Below are 14818 nucleotides of genomic sequence, written 5' to 3' on the forward strand. Positions count from 1 at the left end.
GCATGCTAAATCAGCACTGCTCACACCATGTTTGTATTTTTCAATGACTTTACATGTCATTTCTAAGGTAATTTTCCTTCTCTTACGGTCATCTCCTTACAGCTTTATCTTCAGAGACATTTCTACAAAGTTTATTAAAATTTGCACAAAAAAAACCACTGAGTGAACACAAGTTTTTAAAAATCTGCGATCACAAGCTGCATGAAGATACAAGCTTCATGAAGATGGAAGCAGAAAGAGTGCTAAACCAAGACTGCAGTACATACTAAAGACATTGTTCATATGCCACTGCCAACAATAAAAGGTGTCCATATTGCTGAAAGTTTTTCCTGCTGCGCATAAATGGCCGATGAAAACACACTAAATCGCTGTCACTCGTCACTGCTCATGTGCAACACTGCTAATTATGCAAGTCAATTTTTTACAAATTCTTTGCTCGTTATGCAGATTGCGCATTATGGGAAGTGCTCATTAAGCAAGGTTCCATTGTAGAAGGTCCCTACCAGACGAAGTGGTACTGCTTCACAGGGTGGTGGTGTGCCTTTACGTACCCAAATAGCAGGAAAAGAGAGGGGGGGGGGGGGGGGGGGCTAGCTGTTGTAGTAATGTGGTCAACTCAGTGTAAGTAAGTGGTCTCCCTGGAGGTAAGTACACAATTTGCAAACGATGATTGCTGAGGCTGTTTGGACCCGCATTGCTACTGCTTCCAATGTGGCATGAAAGGGAATCCATTCACCGATGATATTGTGCTAACCGATGTACAAACTCCTCCAGATGTCTTCTCGTGGCCCATACGGTTCTGAAAGAATGAACAACAGCCATGGAGCATTGGGAAATGGTCATCAGTGAAGAACGTTTTTTTGTAGAACAACACAAATAGTGGAAAGGGGGGGGGGGGGAGATAAGGTGCTGCAGTTCCAGCAGAAAACACATTACAGTTCCACTGCGTGATTATGTCACAGGTGTCCAGGTTAGATGTGAACAGCCAAGGAGGACCACCCACACCCCAGGATCACGTTCTATCACCAATGAGGACGGAACCACATCAGTGAGCATTGGTTCAGAATCTGGCATCATGGGGAAATCTGCCACCTCTGGGGTTACCGGAATAGCCTTGTCCTAATTCTTCTTCTTATTTTTCTCGTCCTCCTCCTCCATAGATTTTGCTGATCAGAATTCTTGCAAGGGCCTATCGGTGACGAGTGTATGAACAGATGAAGAGCAGGTAGCCCTGGGACCCAAATGCTGCAGTTCCTGCAGCCATTGGCTGGCACTGGGCTTCTGAAATGTGGGTTTCTGGAGGTGCCAGAAGAGGAATCTGCAACTCCAGCTGCATGCAGGAAGATGGTGGCAGAACTTATTTGGAAAACGTTGAGATAGTGGGAATGATGGCTGTGATTTTCATGACTGGTTATCACAGGAACAGTATGTAAACATTCGTATTTCTTTCATGCCTCAGTATATGAATACGTTCCATAGATTTATACTCCTGTAATTTCTTTCCCTTTCTTTCTTGAAGATTAGGCAAACCTGAGAATGTGGAGGATGGTGTTCCTTGCAATTGACAAACAAAGGTGGTTGTTCACATCAACTACCTTTATACAGTGATCATCCACAGTTACCACATTTTGGGTATGCTGTGCAGTGAGATGACAAATAACCAAAGCGTAAGCATCGGAAGCAGCTCACAGGTGTTGGAATGTCTCTCGTCGCACCAGTACACATGACTAACATTTTTTGAGAGGACATTCCCTTGAATTGCCTCTATCTGTTCAATTATTCTTGGGACTTTTTTGGATGCATCGGGCAAAATGTACACCTCAACACTCGAGATTAGCCCATAGCTCCTCATCTGACTGAAGTGTACAGGCTCTGTGGAATAAGATTCCTTGATTCACATTCAAAGTTTTGTGTGGGGCAATGGTCACTGGTGCATCACGCACTAGCTCACATGCCTGAAGAGTTATAGATCGTACAGCCGAGGAAACTTAACTGAACAGTGATCCATTGCACATTTTTCCTAATGACTCAACTTCTCTAAATGTATCATCAATATGCTCCACAAAAAATATTGGCTTTGTTGTAGTAAAAGTATTCCCATCATTCTGAATACATACTGAATATTGGATATTGTTTTGCTCCCAGACATCTGGCTTGTCCCTCTTCCCATATGGTAGCAAGGATAGGGAAAACAGGATTATAACTGTCCACACTGAAATTTCTATGCCTGTCTGATGAGACAGCCATTGTAATGGGGTAATTTAATATGTTTTATGTCATGATGCCCCACGCAGTCAGACCTGTGTGGGGAGCTAGCAGCTCAGGCATCTGCAGTGTGATCCCTGTGTTGCCAGGGGCTCAACCGAAAGGGTGCATAATGAGCCCACCATGTCAGACTGGACACCATATTGGCTTTGAAGCACATATAAGACCTATGCAGGTATTGTGCACAGATAATCTTCATCATTGCATGCAGTGGGTGTTATTGAAGGTGTTCTTCCCCAATTGGTCCACACTAAAGAAAACAAAAAAAAAAAAAAAAAAAAAAGAAAATTGGAAAATAAATATCAGACCCTGAAGGAGACCAAAAATTACTTCAGCAAAAAGATGATTAATTAATGAACATTTCACAAAAGGGAAGGAACCTATGAAATAGCAAGGTCAACATCAAAGCCTGCCATAATGACAAAGAGAGCAAGAAAAGGAAGAATAGTTAAAGATGACAGTCTTGTATAAAATGTATGTATGGATTCAAATGAAATGATCACATAACATTATTGGCCAGGAGACCCTGTCAGTGGTTTTTTGGCCACCTGGTGGAAGTCTTTCCATTTGACACTTCGGGATTTTGTGCATCTTTGTGATGAAGAAGGGACAAAATAATTAGGGCAACACAAAAGCCCAATTCCCAAGTGAAGATAACCTTTCACTAGCCTGGGAATCAAACCAGAAACCCCGTGATCTTGATGTAGCAACATTAACCACTAGGCCATGAGCAGCGGACGTGTAAAGGGTTAATCAGCTGTGATAAAGTCAAACTCTTCGTTCTACAGCTACACAAATACTTCATAAGTCAATGTACAGGTGAAAGGGTGAGTATTCTGTCATATCATCTTTGTTGAGACAGCTCTATTTGTGTGGGTAAAAGTTACATCATTACTGGGATCCCCCCCTGCATTTTTCAATATGGCATTGACATAAACATTAGGCTTCGCTATAGGTAAATTTATCACCACAATCTTCATTTGGCTTTCAGATTCAGTGGCTTTGCCAACTCACATCCAAACTGTCACCTTTCAAACTAGCCTAGACCTCAGGCTGCACTACAGATCAGTCTGTCGCCTCAATCAAGATTCCTGAAGGAATCCAATAACATGCTTTAATCCTACTTGTAGAATTTGTCAAATTATTGATCTTTTTATTAAATATTTCCTCCCATGTTTATCCTTCCTTTCTTCTGAGCAGAGAATACAGTTTTCCATGAATATTATTCAAATATCTCTTAGAAATCTCCCAATAGTATAAGTTTGTCACCTACAGCAAGTAAACAGACAGTTAGCGAGTTTCTGATAACATAATCTTTCACATATTCAACTTTCTTAGCTATAACTAGTTCATATTCTTTTAGATAATCAGTGAATATGTTCCTCATTATCACTGATCATTTGCACACACAAAGCAGAAGTAATCTATCACACTTTGTTGAGACAAATACTATTTCTACAACTATCCACAAAAATCATCTACCATCTTTCTATATTAAACCAAAGCATTGCATACTATGTGACATCACTCACAAAGTCAAGTCTATGACTTTGATGGTATCTATTAAAAATAAATAAATAAAAGTGAATTTTGATGACATTTTGGAAATGAGACAAAGGTGGAAAATATTACTCTACTAAATGTATATTGATGTATTGTTTAGTGGGGAATACACATTGATGGGCTGCTCACCATCCATATGCAAACATGTCTGCAACCCCTTCACTTCAATGATTGTAGAGCAACTGACAGCTAAATTTTAGTACTGTCTTAAGGGCTCTCCAAGCATGTCATAAACATGCACACTGATTGTGTTGATGTAAAAGTCTGATCTCAGAAGCACTTGGTCATGGGCTGAGACAACTAAGAGCCTGTTTCTGCTGGAATGCAGCACTATTCACATGTCACACCAAGCTCTTCTGGCTGTGGCACCTAGTGTATACTGGACAGGGTTGCTAGAGGCCCGACTGATATATCTGCCTTCCTCTGATGATATTCTGACCAGCGACGAAAAAGTTGTAAAATTCATTTTTCTGGTTGTGGAGAAATCAATGGTAAGTGTTTGGACCAGCTTCCTTCCACTACAGATAATTTTTATATCTTTGAGAATGCGGGCAGATGAACCAGCACACTCAATGAATAAGTGTGGATCTACCCAGTTTTAACTTCCCAAGGTAGCCTGATAAACTAAGTGGTCTGAAATTAGTTTCACAACAAATACAATTTGCCTAGAATGTGTACATGTTCTGAGAAGCAGTACTACAAACTACCATACTAATTTTATCATCCATCTGAATGTAATATGTGATGTCACAGAGCTTTTTCAACGTGCAAGGAAACAGTTTTTCCATGAGATGTATGGGTAATTTCGGAACTAAAGCCACAAAGTTGTGTGTCTGTGTCAATACGTCCCGGTTTTCAATGAACCCAACATGTTACATAAAGTAATGAATATAAATGCAGTGTGTTTTGTGTTACTCGGTTTTTCTTTCAACGTGCAAATTAAACCGACACAAGTTAGCTACCTTCAGCAATATATAATATTTTAGCGTAATTGATAATCTAATACAATGTCGTCTGTGCAAAACCGTAAACAAACATAAAATTATTAGACCTCCTAGGTCCTTCGTTGTTGAGTTCATAGGTACGAAATAATCTTACCTCCATTAACATTTATTTGGCATATTTCCATCGTACACAACAATATCACAATGAGAATACGCAAAACCGATATGTAATTAAAGTAACTTAATCTAAATATAGCGTAACTGCACATTACGTTGGTAACAATGATATAAGTGCCTTATGGCTGTCAGATTTTGTAAAGACAATCGCTTCATGACTGACAAAATTATGATGACATTATAAATACTGCAGTCATTTGTCTGCTTATATTGTAAATTACATGAGATACGCTAAATGTGACTGCAGTTTATTCGAACTAACATGATTAAGAGGCGCTAGGTTAGTGTCGTGGTTATAGTCAGTTAAAATACAGGGATGATGGTGTTACGAATATGTGACATGGAGCAGGTGAAAATATGCCTTGAAAACATGTGATTTTACCACAAATACTTTGGGGAGCTATAATCATGTCGATAATGATTTCTTTGATTGATGATCTTAGGGAAAACAAGAAAATCGTCTGCATGTGGATACTCCTTGGTTTACATGTGTTTCGATTTCGCTGAAAACAGAAGACATATACATCCATGTCAGTTAAGATCTCAGCAATGTACTGTACCGTCTGCAACGCCGTGTGTCTGCGACCACCTATCCAAAATGTGTTAAAATACACTTATGTGAATATAGTGCAAAATAATACGCATGCGTGAAGCAGCATGTTTCCCCTTTAGCCAATCAGCTTATACTAGATACCCTGACATTCAAGATGGCACCATGGCCTGAACAAGGCAACGAACCCAAGGCACCTGATAAAATTTGTGGTAAAACTGGTGAAAATGCTTTATTGGACACATCGAGAGTGAGTTGCTGTGCTTCAGATGACGCTGAAGTGAGTGCCACTTTGAACAAAAGTGATGATAAACAGGTATGGAAGTTCATGATTGTGTGTATCTGCTAATTGTTAAATGTATTTGTCAGCTTTGATCCTTAGTAATCGCTTATAAAGGAGTTTGCATTTTGCGGCGTGTATCTGAGACAGCTTATCATTTGCTTATATTCGTTCCGAGTGCCGTAGATGGATATTTATTACGTGACATTCAAGGACGAGGAACAGGCATACGTACTTTTCGGAAGTAAAATAGTGAATGTGCTTTTTGACATTAAAGTTCAGTTTCTGTAGACTGCTACAAATTCAGATAAGGAATTATTTACAATTTGTAACTTCCATTATGTGAATCGGCTAAGAATTTTGTTCCCTTCACTGTTAATGTCAAGTGACGATATTGTTTACAGTAGACAATGCGAATGCTGTACAAAAAGATTACTCTTGAACGCAACATTTCTGCTTGAAACCGGCTTGTCTTTAAGAACGAGTGTTATCTTTTCAAGAATCCTTTGTCAGCCCGGTAAAATACAATTTTAAATAACCTCTCACATTCTGCAGACTTCGCTCCTTTCGGGGACTATATATCGTCGGTCTTCGTTCATTGGTAACCAGAAAATGCAGAACCCGACATTTCGTGTACTATTGTCGCAGGAGTGGATGAGAAATAATCTGTCGTTACTGCATTGCTGCGGAAAATGACACTACGGTGTAGCTACAGGACTCTGGCTATAAATTTTCTGCAAGCAAAATGTAACTCATTTGTTGCACTACAAATGTATTGTCATTGAATGAAAATTTTTAAGACAGAACGCCCATAAATGTTCAGTGGATTATACATCCATACTTGGTGTTGCTGATTCGTACTGTCTGTTGAACGCTGTTTTCGTTATTTCATCTTACGTGACATGAACATTCAGTGTTTGATGTCAAAGCACCTGTATGTACAAGTTACGCCAGTTAAATGAGGAATTTTATTCTATAGCCGCATAATTTTAGAAAAATAATTACTATCGACGTGCCGTAAATTATCAAGGTGCCACTTGTGCTTCCCGACAATCTGAACAGTTACGTTCATTGACTTTTCTATTGCTTGAATTTTGTGGAGGATTGTAGTTGTCTTCGTAACCTGTTGAGACGAAAGAAATGTAAACTTATAAGTTTTTATGCAAAATCATAAATGAACTATATATCGTATGAAAATGGAAGTCGAGAAAACAAATTTTTTCTCTCTCTCTCTCTCTCTCTCTCTCTGTGTGTGTGTGTGTGTGTGTGTGTGTGTGTGGTGACAGGAAATTCTGAACTGAATTACCTTTCGATAGGACTCAGTGTGTAATTTTTACGCGTCAAAGTAATATCGCCAGCCACCATTCGCTTAATACAGCGTATAATTTAGTTTTACTATCAAAATGTTAGTACCGATAATCGGGAACAATGTTTGTCACCTGCTTGCTCTTTATTTTCGTTCGAACTATAACGGATTGTGGAATTACTGTAATATATGTTGCCACAAAATATTATTTGGAAGCTTTTCCTTTGAATAGCCGCAAATTTGTAGTGTATGTCATTTACTGACATTAGTCTTTTTCTTTAAACAGGGGGAGGGGGGGGTGTTCAGAGTGGATATTATCGAAGTTTGTCTGCATACTTGCTAATTGTAAATTTCTTTTAAATAGTGCTCGCACATTTCAGATTGTGTGTTTAATGTTAAAGGATTCGACGTTTAATTTGGATTTAACCTTTCTTTAGTGTAATACACGAGGGTTTTGCCTAATAATAAAGAAATCGAGAGATATGACTTCTCTAGCTCTGCTTTGGCACGAGAAGTGTTTGGAGAATAGAAAAAAACGCAGTATTAGTGAAATGATGCGTTCGTATTGACAGACAAAAGCTGACCGACCTACCGTACGCCAGCTGTCATTCGCACACTCCACGCCTGCACACGAGCAACTGCACCGGCATTTCACACATCTACACATGCATGATACGTGTTTGGATCTTCGCAGTGGACAAATACTTAACTCTTCTCCCTGTTACCTGTGCGGCTATGTACCCGTAAATACGAAATTCCATATCGCAATGGAGTTTTTAGTGAAACTTAAAACTGCTTTGAAAAGTTTCTAGGCTAGTTTGGACTAAAAGGGTACTATAACGGACTCCAAAGTGAACACGTTCAGTTAACGTAGCCCTAGCGCATCCAGGAGAGATTATCAGTTATTGGATCTGTTAGCATCAAGAACTACCGCTCCAACAGACCAGCGATCAGTTTCGTGGTACAAATTTTCTCAGTGGTTTAGAGTGCATTCCATGTAAAGAGTGCAACTATATTCAAATTATTGTCTGAAGAGAAACCTCAACCATGACGACTCTTCCCACTCAGAACTTAGCAGGTCAGTGAAGAGAGTAACACTGGTATACGAACTGACGGAAAAGACATGCGTGTATTACCGCCAGGCTCTTTAAACTCCGTGCTTGTGCGCTCAAATTGTGCTGTACGACACGAGAGCAGATAAGTGTAAAGCAGTTAAATTATTACAGCTTACCACACTCGACAAGTCAGATCCGAATTGTGCCTCAGAGGTATACCAAAAATTTAGAGCGAACTCTGTTGTGTAAGAAACATGATTGGGTATAGAATACTGTTTTACTCAGTGTCGCAAAACTAGAAGCGGGTGCCGTTCCGCAATCCTAGAGCCAATTACGAACGGGAACCTTTTTAATAATCGTTAGGAGTGTTAAAACTCTAGTGCTAAAATCTCAAAAACCCGTCACACGGATGCCGTATGCGAAACATTAGGTATCCCGAGCCGCTCTTTTCGACCATCCGTTGCAAATGGAGACAAAAACTGTTCGTTCTTCATCGCCAAGTTCAGACATACCGAGTAATATTTTGTAGGGTCTAGCCTGTGGATGCGTCGTAAAATATTACTATTATTGTTATGTTCAGACCCTTGTCTTTATTCGCCTACTTGCTTCCCAGTACAATCACTCTAATTTTGTACCCTTCTAAATGTTTTTTCGTAATATTCCTTACCCACGGATTGAATTCGGTTTCTCTCCACAACCGAAGACTACTGAAACGAAAGAGATTTTCAGATGAACACAGGGTATAGAACGATGAATCACTCGCGGTACCATGGCATACTTAAAACAAATTATTGTCAAAGTATGAAGAGTGAGTTGAGAATGCAGAAAATCGTTGAAAAAAAAGGCGAGGGAAAAACTACATTGTGTAAAACATTGATGTGTCCATTGTATTGTATAAGGTGCTAGCTGCAACTTATATTTTGAAGTGGTAAGTGTTCGTCTTCCTGAAAAGCGTCAGATACAATAGTCAACTCGCGTGTATCACTGGTACCTCAATAGACATACAGTATAATGCTGCCTCGACGGAGAAAAATTGACTGCTTCCCTGATTCCCTTCGCTTCCATGTCGACGTTTTCTCGGATTGCTCTTGCTATCGCATATTTGTTCCCATGTACAAATTTTTTCTGCGCGAACCAGAAGATACGGAAGCACTTCCTCAATTTCCACGCATTTCGGTGTATATTCGGTCAATTTATACTTCTTCCCCCGTCATTTTTCTCAATTATATCGATTTTATGTCAGATCTATCCATGCGATCATGACATAACCTCGCGTACTGTGTTCTATAATTGCTTGTAAACAGATGCCAACACCTAGGCCAGATGCACTGATCAGGTGGTGTAGCATAGCACTGTACTCGATTGTGTCCTGTCACCTCCACGCTGGACAGCATTTGCTCTATTTTATGTATGTCTGTGTACATACATCTCACGGAAAGCTCCCAGGACCCAAGTTAGCGTTTGAGTGTGGATCCGCCACGTGTTATATCCAGAGCGATGTTGGAATGCAGATCCACATTATGCCACACACAGGATGGAGTTTGAAGGTGGATCTGCCACGCACAATGTACGAAGCGGTGTTGGGCTTCAGATCCACAAATACCACATCCAAGTTAGCGTTAGTGTGTGGATCTGCCGTGTGATATATCTCCGGACCAATGTTCGGAGGCGGATCCACCACACGTTTTTTTTTATTAGTAACAATTGCAAAGTGCAATTTGTCTGGTGACCTGATTCACTATCTTCCTATCATGCGTGCCGTATCGTAAAAAGCTACTCTAGTCGAAAGAATGCGCGAGCCTCCCAAATCCCCCCGCGGGGCCCTTATCTATTTTGTGAATACGTTCTTGGCCACCACGGGGGCCCAGTCTTTGCACCATTACTTCCCTTTCCGTGCTGCAAGTCTATCCTTTAACTATTTTCTTTTCCTCCTTGCCATTCCATTGTTAATATTCTAATGATTTTTGTTCTTAACTATGTGGTTCCCATGTTGTGTTTGACTTGATATTCCATTTCTAGATTTTACAGAAGTTGGATCGTGCAGGGAAGGCCTCCCACCTTTTGTGCCTTTCATTCTTAGCGCGCTTGCTTTCTTGTAAAGGTACTGCGTCCAAAACCCAGCACCGTAGCCATCCCGTTGTTGGGGAAGGGGTGGTCGTCAGGTACCTGTACCGTGGTAGCCGCCCGACCACACAGGGATCGCACTGTTAGTGCCAGAGCTGGAAACTCCCAACTCAAGCCAAGGATTATGTGCTCGTCATGGCTGGGACACTGGGACTCCGAGCAACGGTTTACTGGCCAAATAACCGTTGCTCTTGCTGTGGCAGGGTGGCAACCATGGGTGGAGACCCTGTTTGGAGTGAGCAGTAGCACGACGGAAGATTAGCACATGAACTTCCTTCCGCTGGTGACCTCAAGGCCCCAGCACTCTTTTCAGACAGGAAAGATTATTATGATACAGAGAGATACGACCCCACAACGTTCCTTCCGTGGCTACCCCGTTAGCAGAGGGGCAAGCCAGTGAAACAGTTCACTTGGTAGGGATACTTTTACTACAAAGAAAACGTTTTTTGTCGAAAATATTGAAAATAAATTTGGGCAAGTTAAGTCTCGAGGCAAAATGCGAAATGATTCGTTGTTAATTAAAACTTCCTCTGCTGCCCAAATTAAAGCTTTTCAGCATGTGATCATCGAGGTGACATTCCTGTGACCATTGCCCACAGACAAAACTGCGAAAGTCGTCCAAGAAATCATGTTCCCCAGAGATATTACGCTCCAAACAGATAAGGAGCTCTAGACTAATCTCGAGTATTGAGGCGAACGTATTTTCAGATTTGCACAAAATGGACCAATGATAATCGTATGCATACAAGTTCCTTTATCTAAGGCGTTAAAGAGAATATCCTCTTGGAGAAAGTTACCCATTCTGAAACTGTATGTCCCACTGCGTAGGAGATGCTGCAGATGTTTATGCTTGGGCGTAAGTCATCACGCTGCACGGATGACCCAAAATGCAGCATATATGATCACTCCATGAAGATAGTCCTTGCGAACATCCGCCTTTGCGTCCAACTGTGCGGAGCATCACCCTTCAGCTTTGCCAGTTTACCTAGTTTTCAAGAAAGAATGGAATATCTATTGTACAAATCTATTGACTTATTGTCGTATACTGATGCACGTAAGAAATATGAATGAATGCCTCTGCTGTCTGAAGATGATCAATCACGCTAACATCATGACCATCGCCTCCCCTATCTCAGCCTACCACAAACTAGGACTGTTGACATTTTTAAAAATACCGGGTATCAGATGTATCTATATTCAGAGAAAATATCGTTATCGGCCCTCGATATATCGAAAGAAGTATAGGTATGTCGACTGAAAGAATAAAAGAATACCGACGTACCTGCCTATAATAATATCGGCTTCACATTGTAAATATACAGCCAGTTTTAGAGCTGTATATTCAAGTATTTATTGTTAGATATTCTGTACTTCAACAAGCTAGCAGCCTGTCTATCCTTAGAGCAGGAACTGAAAGTGAGACGATGCAAGTTCACGATTGGCAGCAACTACTTTGCTAAAAATGGTAACTGCACGTAATTGGCACTATAAAAGGTGTCCAATGGGTACTTCGTTCAGTTTCGTCACATATCGGATTTGTTCGGAACACTTCATGTAGACGTAAGTTTTTTCATTTCTCCCAACTCCAGTGCCCTAGCAGTTGTAGTGTCAAAATTGCGTGGTGAAGCGAAACGTTGCAGTTTCTGTTGATAGCGCCGACCATCACATACGTGAGCATTTCCACTCACACGCCTCTACCCAACGCATAGACCAGCCTTGCGATTTAGATTTTAGTTCATTTTCAGCAACTGTTTTTTGAAGAATGCCGATGTGAAGAAATGGCACACTACTTTCGTTAATTTTTTATTTGTTTTTATTTAACGTACTGGTGTGCTATTTTTTTCAAATCGGAAATCTTGTTAGTCCATTCACCCCCTCTCCCCAGTGCAATCTGACTACTACTGCTGTGCCACATATATTTGCTCCACACAGTCAAAGTGAAAGATTGGACGTGGTGAAAGCGCAACAAGCAGTAAGACTCCGTCACACAGTGAAAGTAAAATTACGTTGTACTAAAATTTCGAAAGAACTTCAAATATTTACCGAAAATTGTGAAAAAAGTATAAAAGTATTGGTACTCGATAGTAACATTTTAATATCGATATATCGATAAATCATTGTTTAGAATGCCGCCTGTAAATATCGCTACCTGTGGAAAAAATATCGATATTTTATCGACAGCTCTACCCAAACCAGATCTTCCAGCCGGCCCTTGTGGCAGATTGGTTCTAGGCGCTACAGTCTGGAACCTCGTGACCGCTACGGTCGCGGGTTCGAATCCTGCATCGGGCATGGATGTGTGTGATGTCTTCAGGTTAGGTAGGTTTAAGTAGTTCTAAGTTCTAGGGGACTGATGATCAAAGAAGTCCCATAGTGCTCAGAAGAATTTGAACCAGATCTTCCACCAGCGTCCTCTTTTGTGGTCCCCAGGACACCTTCCTTGGGAACCACTTCCTGCACCTAAGACAAGACAAGTGTTCTCCTTAATCAGTGTCGACTGGTGACTGGGATCCTTCTCATGATCCGCCTCCCTGACAACACTCAGACCGAAGGTTGTACATCGAACAGTGGCTGCAGGAGCCACAGCCTGTAGGTCCCAAGGTCCCAGGGCTGTCTGCTCCCCATCCATCTCTGCTCAGTGCGGATAGCCACTTGGTCGAACTTTGCCCACCAAAGGTTACAAAGGAAAAGAATGAGAATTGGGAAAAGGTTCCTCTGGTGCACCCAGAGGCATCAGAACCGACCATTTAGTGTTATTCTGAGCAGATGTTTGTTGATGTAGTTCCGTCCCTACTGGTGACTGGCAGTGATACTCCAGCATGAGCAGACCTGACCAGTCACTTGATCATTCAGTGGAATAATAATGGGTACTACTGGCATCTGCTGCTGGAACTACAGCACCTTCTATCCTCTTCTTCCCAGTTTGAATTTTGTTGCTGTCCAAGAAATGGCGCTTCATTGATGACCATTCTCCAACACTCCACTGAGCAAGGTGGTGCAGTGGTTAGCACACTGGACTCTCATTCTGGAGGACAACAGTTCAAATATCTGTCCAACCATCCAGATTTAGGCTTTCTGTGATTTCCCTAAATCGCTCCAGGCAAATGCTGAGATGGTTACTTCGTAAAGGGCATGGCCGATTTCCTTTCCCATCATTCCATAATCCTAGCTTCTGCTCACTCCCTCTTTCCCTCCCTCGACCCTCTCCCCTCACCCTCTAATAACTTCACTGTCAGTGGGACATTAAACTCTAATCTCCTCAGCCGGCCGGAGTGGCCGAGCGGTTCTAGGCGCTTCAGTCTGGAACCGTGCGACCGCTACGGTCGCAGGTTCGAATCCTGCCTCGGGCATGGATGTGTGTGATGTCCTTAGGTTAGTTAGGTTTAAGTAGTTCTAAGTTCTAGGGGACTGATGACCTCAGATGTTTAGTCCCATAGTGCTCAGAGCCATCTAATCTCCTCCTCATCCTATGCTCCATGGTTATCGTGCATTCTGTCAGAACTGTGCGTGTCACAAGAGTGGGCCCCCCCCCCCCCCCCCCCCCGCAGGTCTGGAGGTAAGAATAGGCCCGAGGTATTCCTACCTGTCGTAAGCGGCGGCTAAATGGAGTCTCTCATGTTTCGGCATTTCAGAATTTTTCTGGAGATGGAGCCAGTTGGGGAAGGGCGCCTTACATGGTGCATCGTGTCCATCGTACATTGAGATCTTTAGCCTGATTTCTCGTCTTCGCATTGCAGTTCCGCTCATTCTCCATCTCTTGGGCGAGGATACATTCCTGGGTCCGTTTTCCACCATGCACTATTTAGTGTCGCTTTCTGCGCCAACGATGTCATGGACTTCTTTGCACCTGATAACCAGCATGGTAGCCAGTCTGTTGTGGTGGGGCTGCCAAGTACCCTGTTGGTTATAGCCCCCTGACAACACACGGATCACTCTGTTGATGCCTGCGCCATTAACCCCCCACGTACGCCAAGGAGTAGATGCCCGCCACCCTGGGGCATTGGGACTCTGGCAATGGCCATCCTGCCAGGTGGCCTTTGGTGAGGCTGGGTGGCGCCCGTGGGGAGGGCCCTTGGTAGGAGTGGGTGGCATCAGGGCGGATAACACGCAGTGAAGCATAGTACATCATCTCTTACTGGTGGCCAACCACCAGCAGTCTCTAAGGGACAGTCCCCTCATTCCCTACACGCTACAGTGAATGCTACAACGCCCCATTTACAGAGCTCCTCAGCACCCTTCCACATTGCCCCGACACAGCTCCTAGACCAGATCGGATCCACAGTCAGATGATTAAACATCTCTCATCTGACTACAAGCGACATTTCCTCATCCTCAACTGGATCTTGTGTGTGGCGTCTTTCCATCGCAATGGCGGGAGAGCACCATCATTCCGGTGCTCAGACCCAGTAAACCCCACTTGATGTGGATGGCTATTGGCCCATCAGCCTCACCAACGTTCTTTGTAAGCTGTTAGAACATATGGTAAGTTGGCAGTTGTGTTGGGACCTGGAGTCAATTGGCCTTCTCGCTCCATGTCAGGGCAGTTCCCGCCAG

General features: G+C 42.3%; 2 protein-coding genes across 5 annotated transcripts in view; one reads left to right on the top strand and one right to left on the bottom strand.

Annotated features, from left to right (window-relative positions):
* Positions 1 to 5039, bottom strand: part of LOC126418528 (transcription initiation factor IIA subunit 1-like) — an 86977-nt gene extending 81938 nt beyond the window's left edge. The window contains exon 1 of the mRNA XM_050085335.1: positions 4927 to 5039. The gene's annotated coding sequence lies outside the window, so the exon portion shown is untranslated. The remainder of the gene's footprint in view (positions 1 to 4926) is intronic.
* A 448-nt stretch (positions 5040 to 5487) lies between these two features.
* Positions 5488 to 14818, top strand: part of LOC126418526 (mucin-19-like) — a 542230-nt gene continuing 532899 nt past the window's right edge. For 2 of the 4 annotated variants that reach the window (XM_050085328.1, XM_050085329.1), the window contains exon 1: positions 5489 to 5815. In XM_050085328.1, coding sequence (XP_049941285.1) covers positions 5657 to 5815 — 159 coding nt within the window. In that variant the 5' untranslated portion in view covers positions 5489 to 5656. Of the gene's footprint in view, positions 5816 to 14818 lie in introns of all 4 variants that reach the window. The other 2 variants (XM_050085327.1, XM_050085330.1) reach the window with 2 other exon arrangements.

Source organism: Schistocerca serialis, chromosome 9 (assembly GCF_023864345.2).
Source record: "Schistocerca serialis cubense isolate TAMUIC-IGC-003099 chromosome 9, iqSchSeri2.2, whole genome shotgun sequence".
Lineage (NCBI taxonomy): Eukaryota > Metazoa > Arthropoda > Insecta > Orthoptera > Acrididae > Schistocerca > Schistocerca serialis.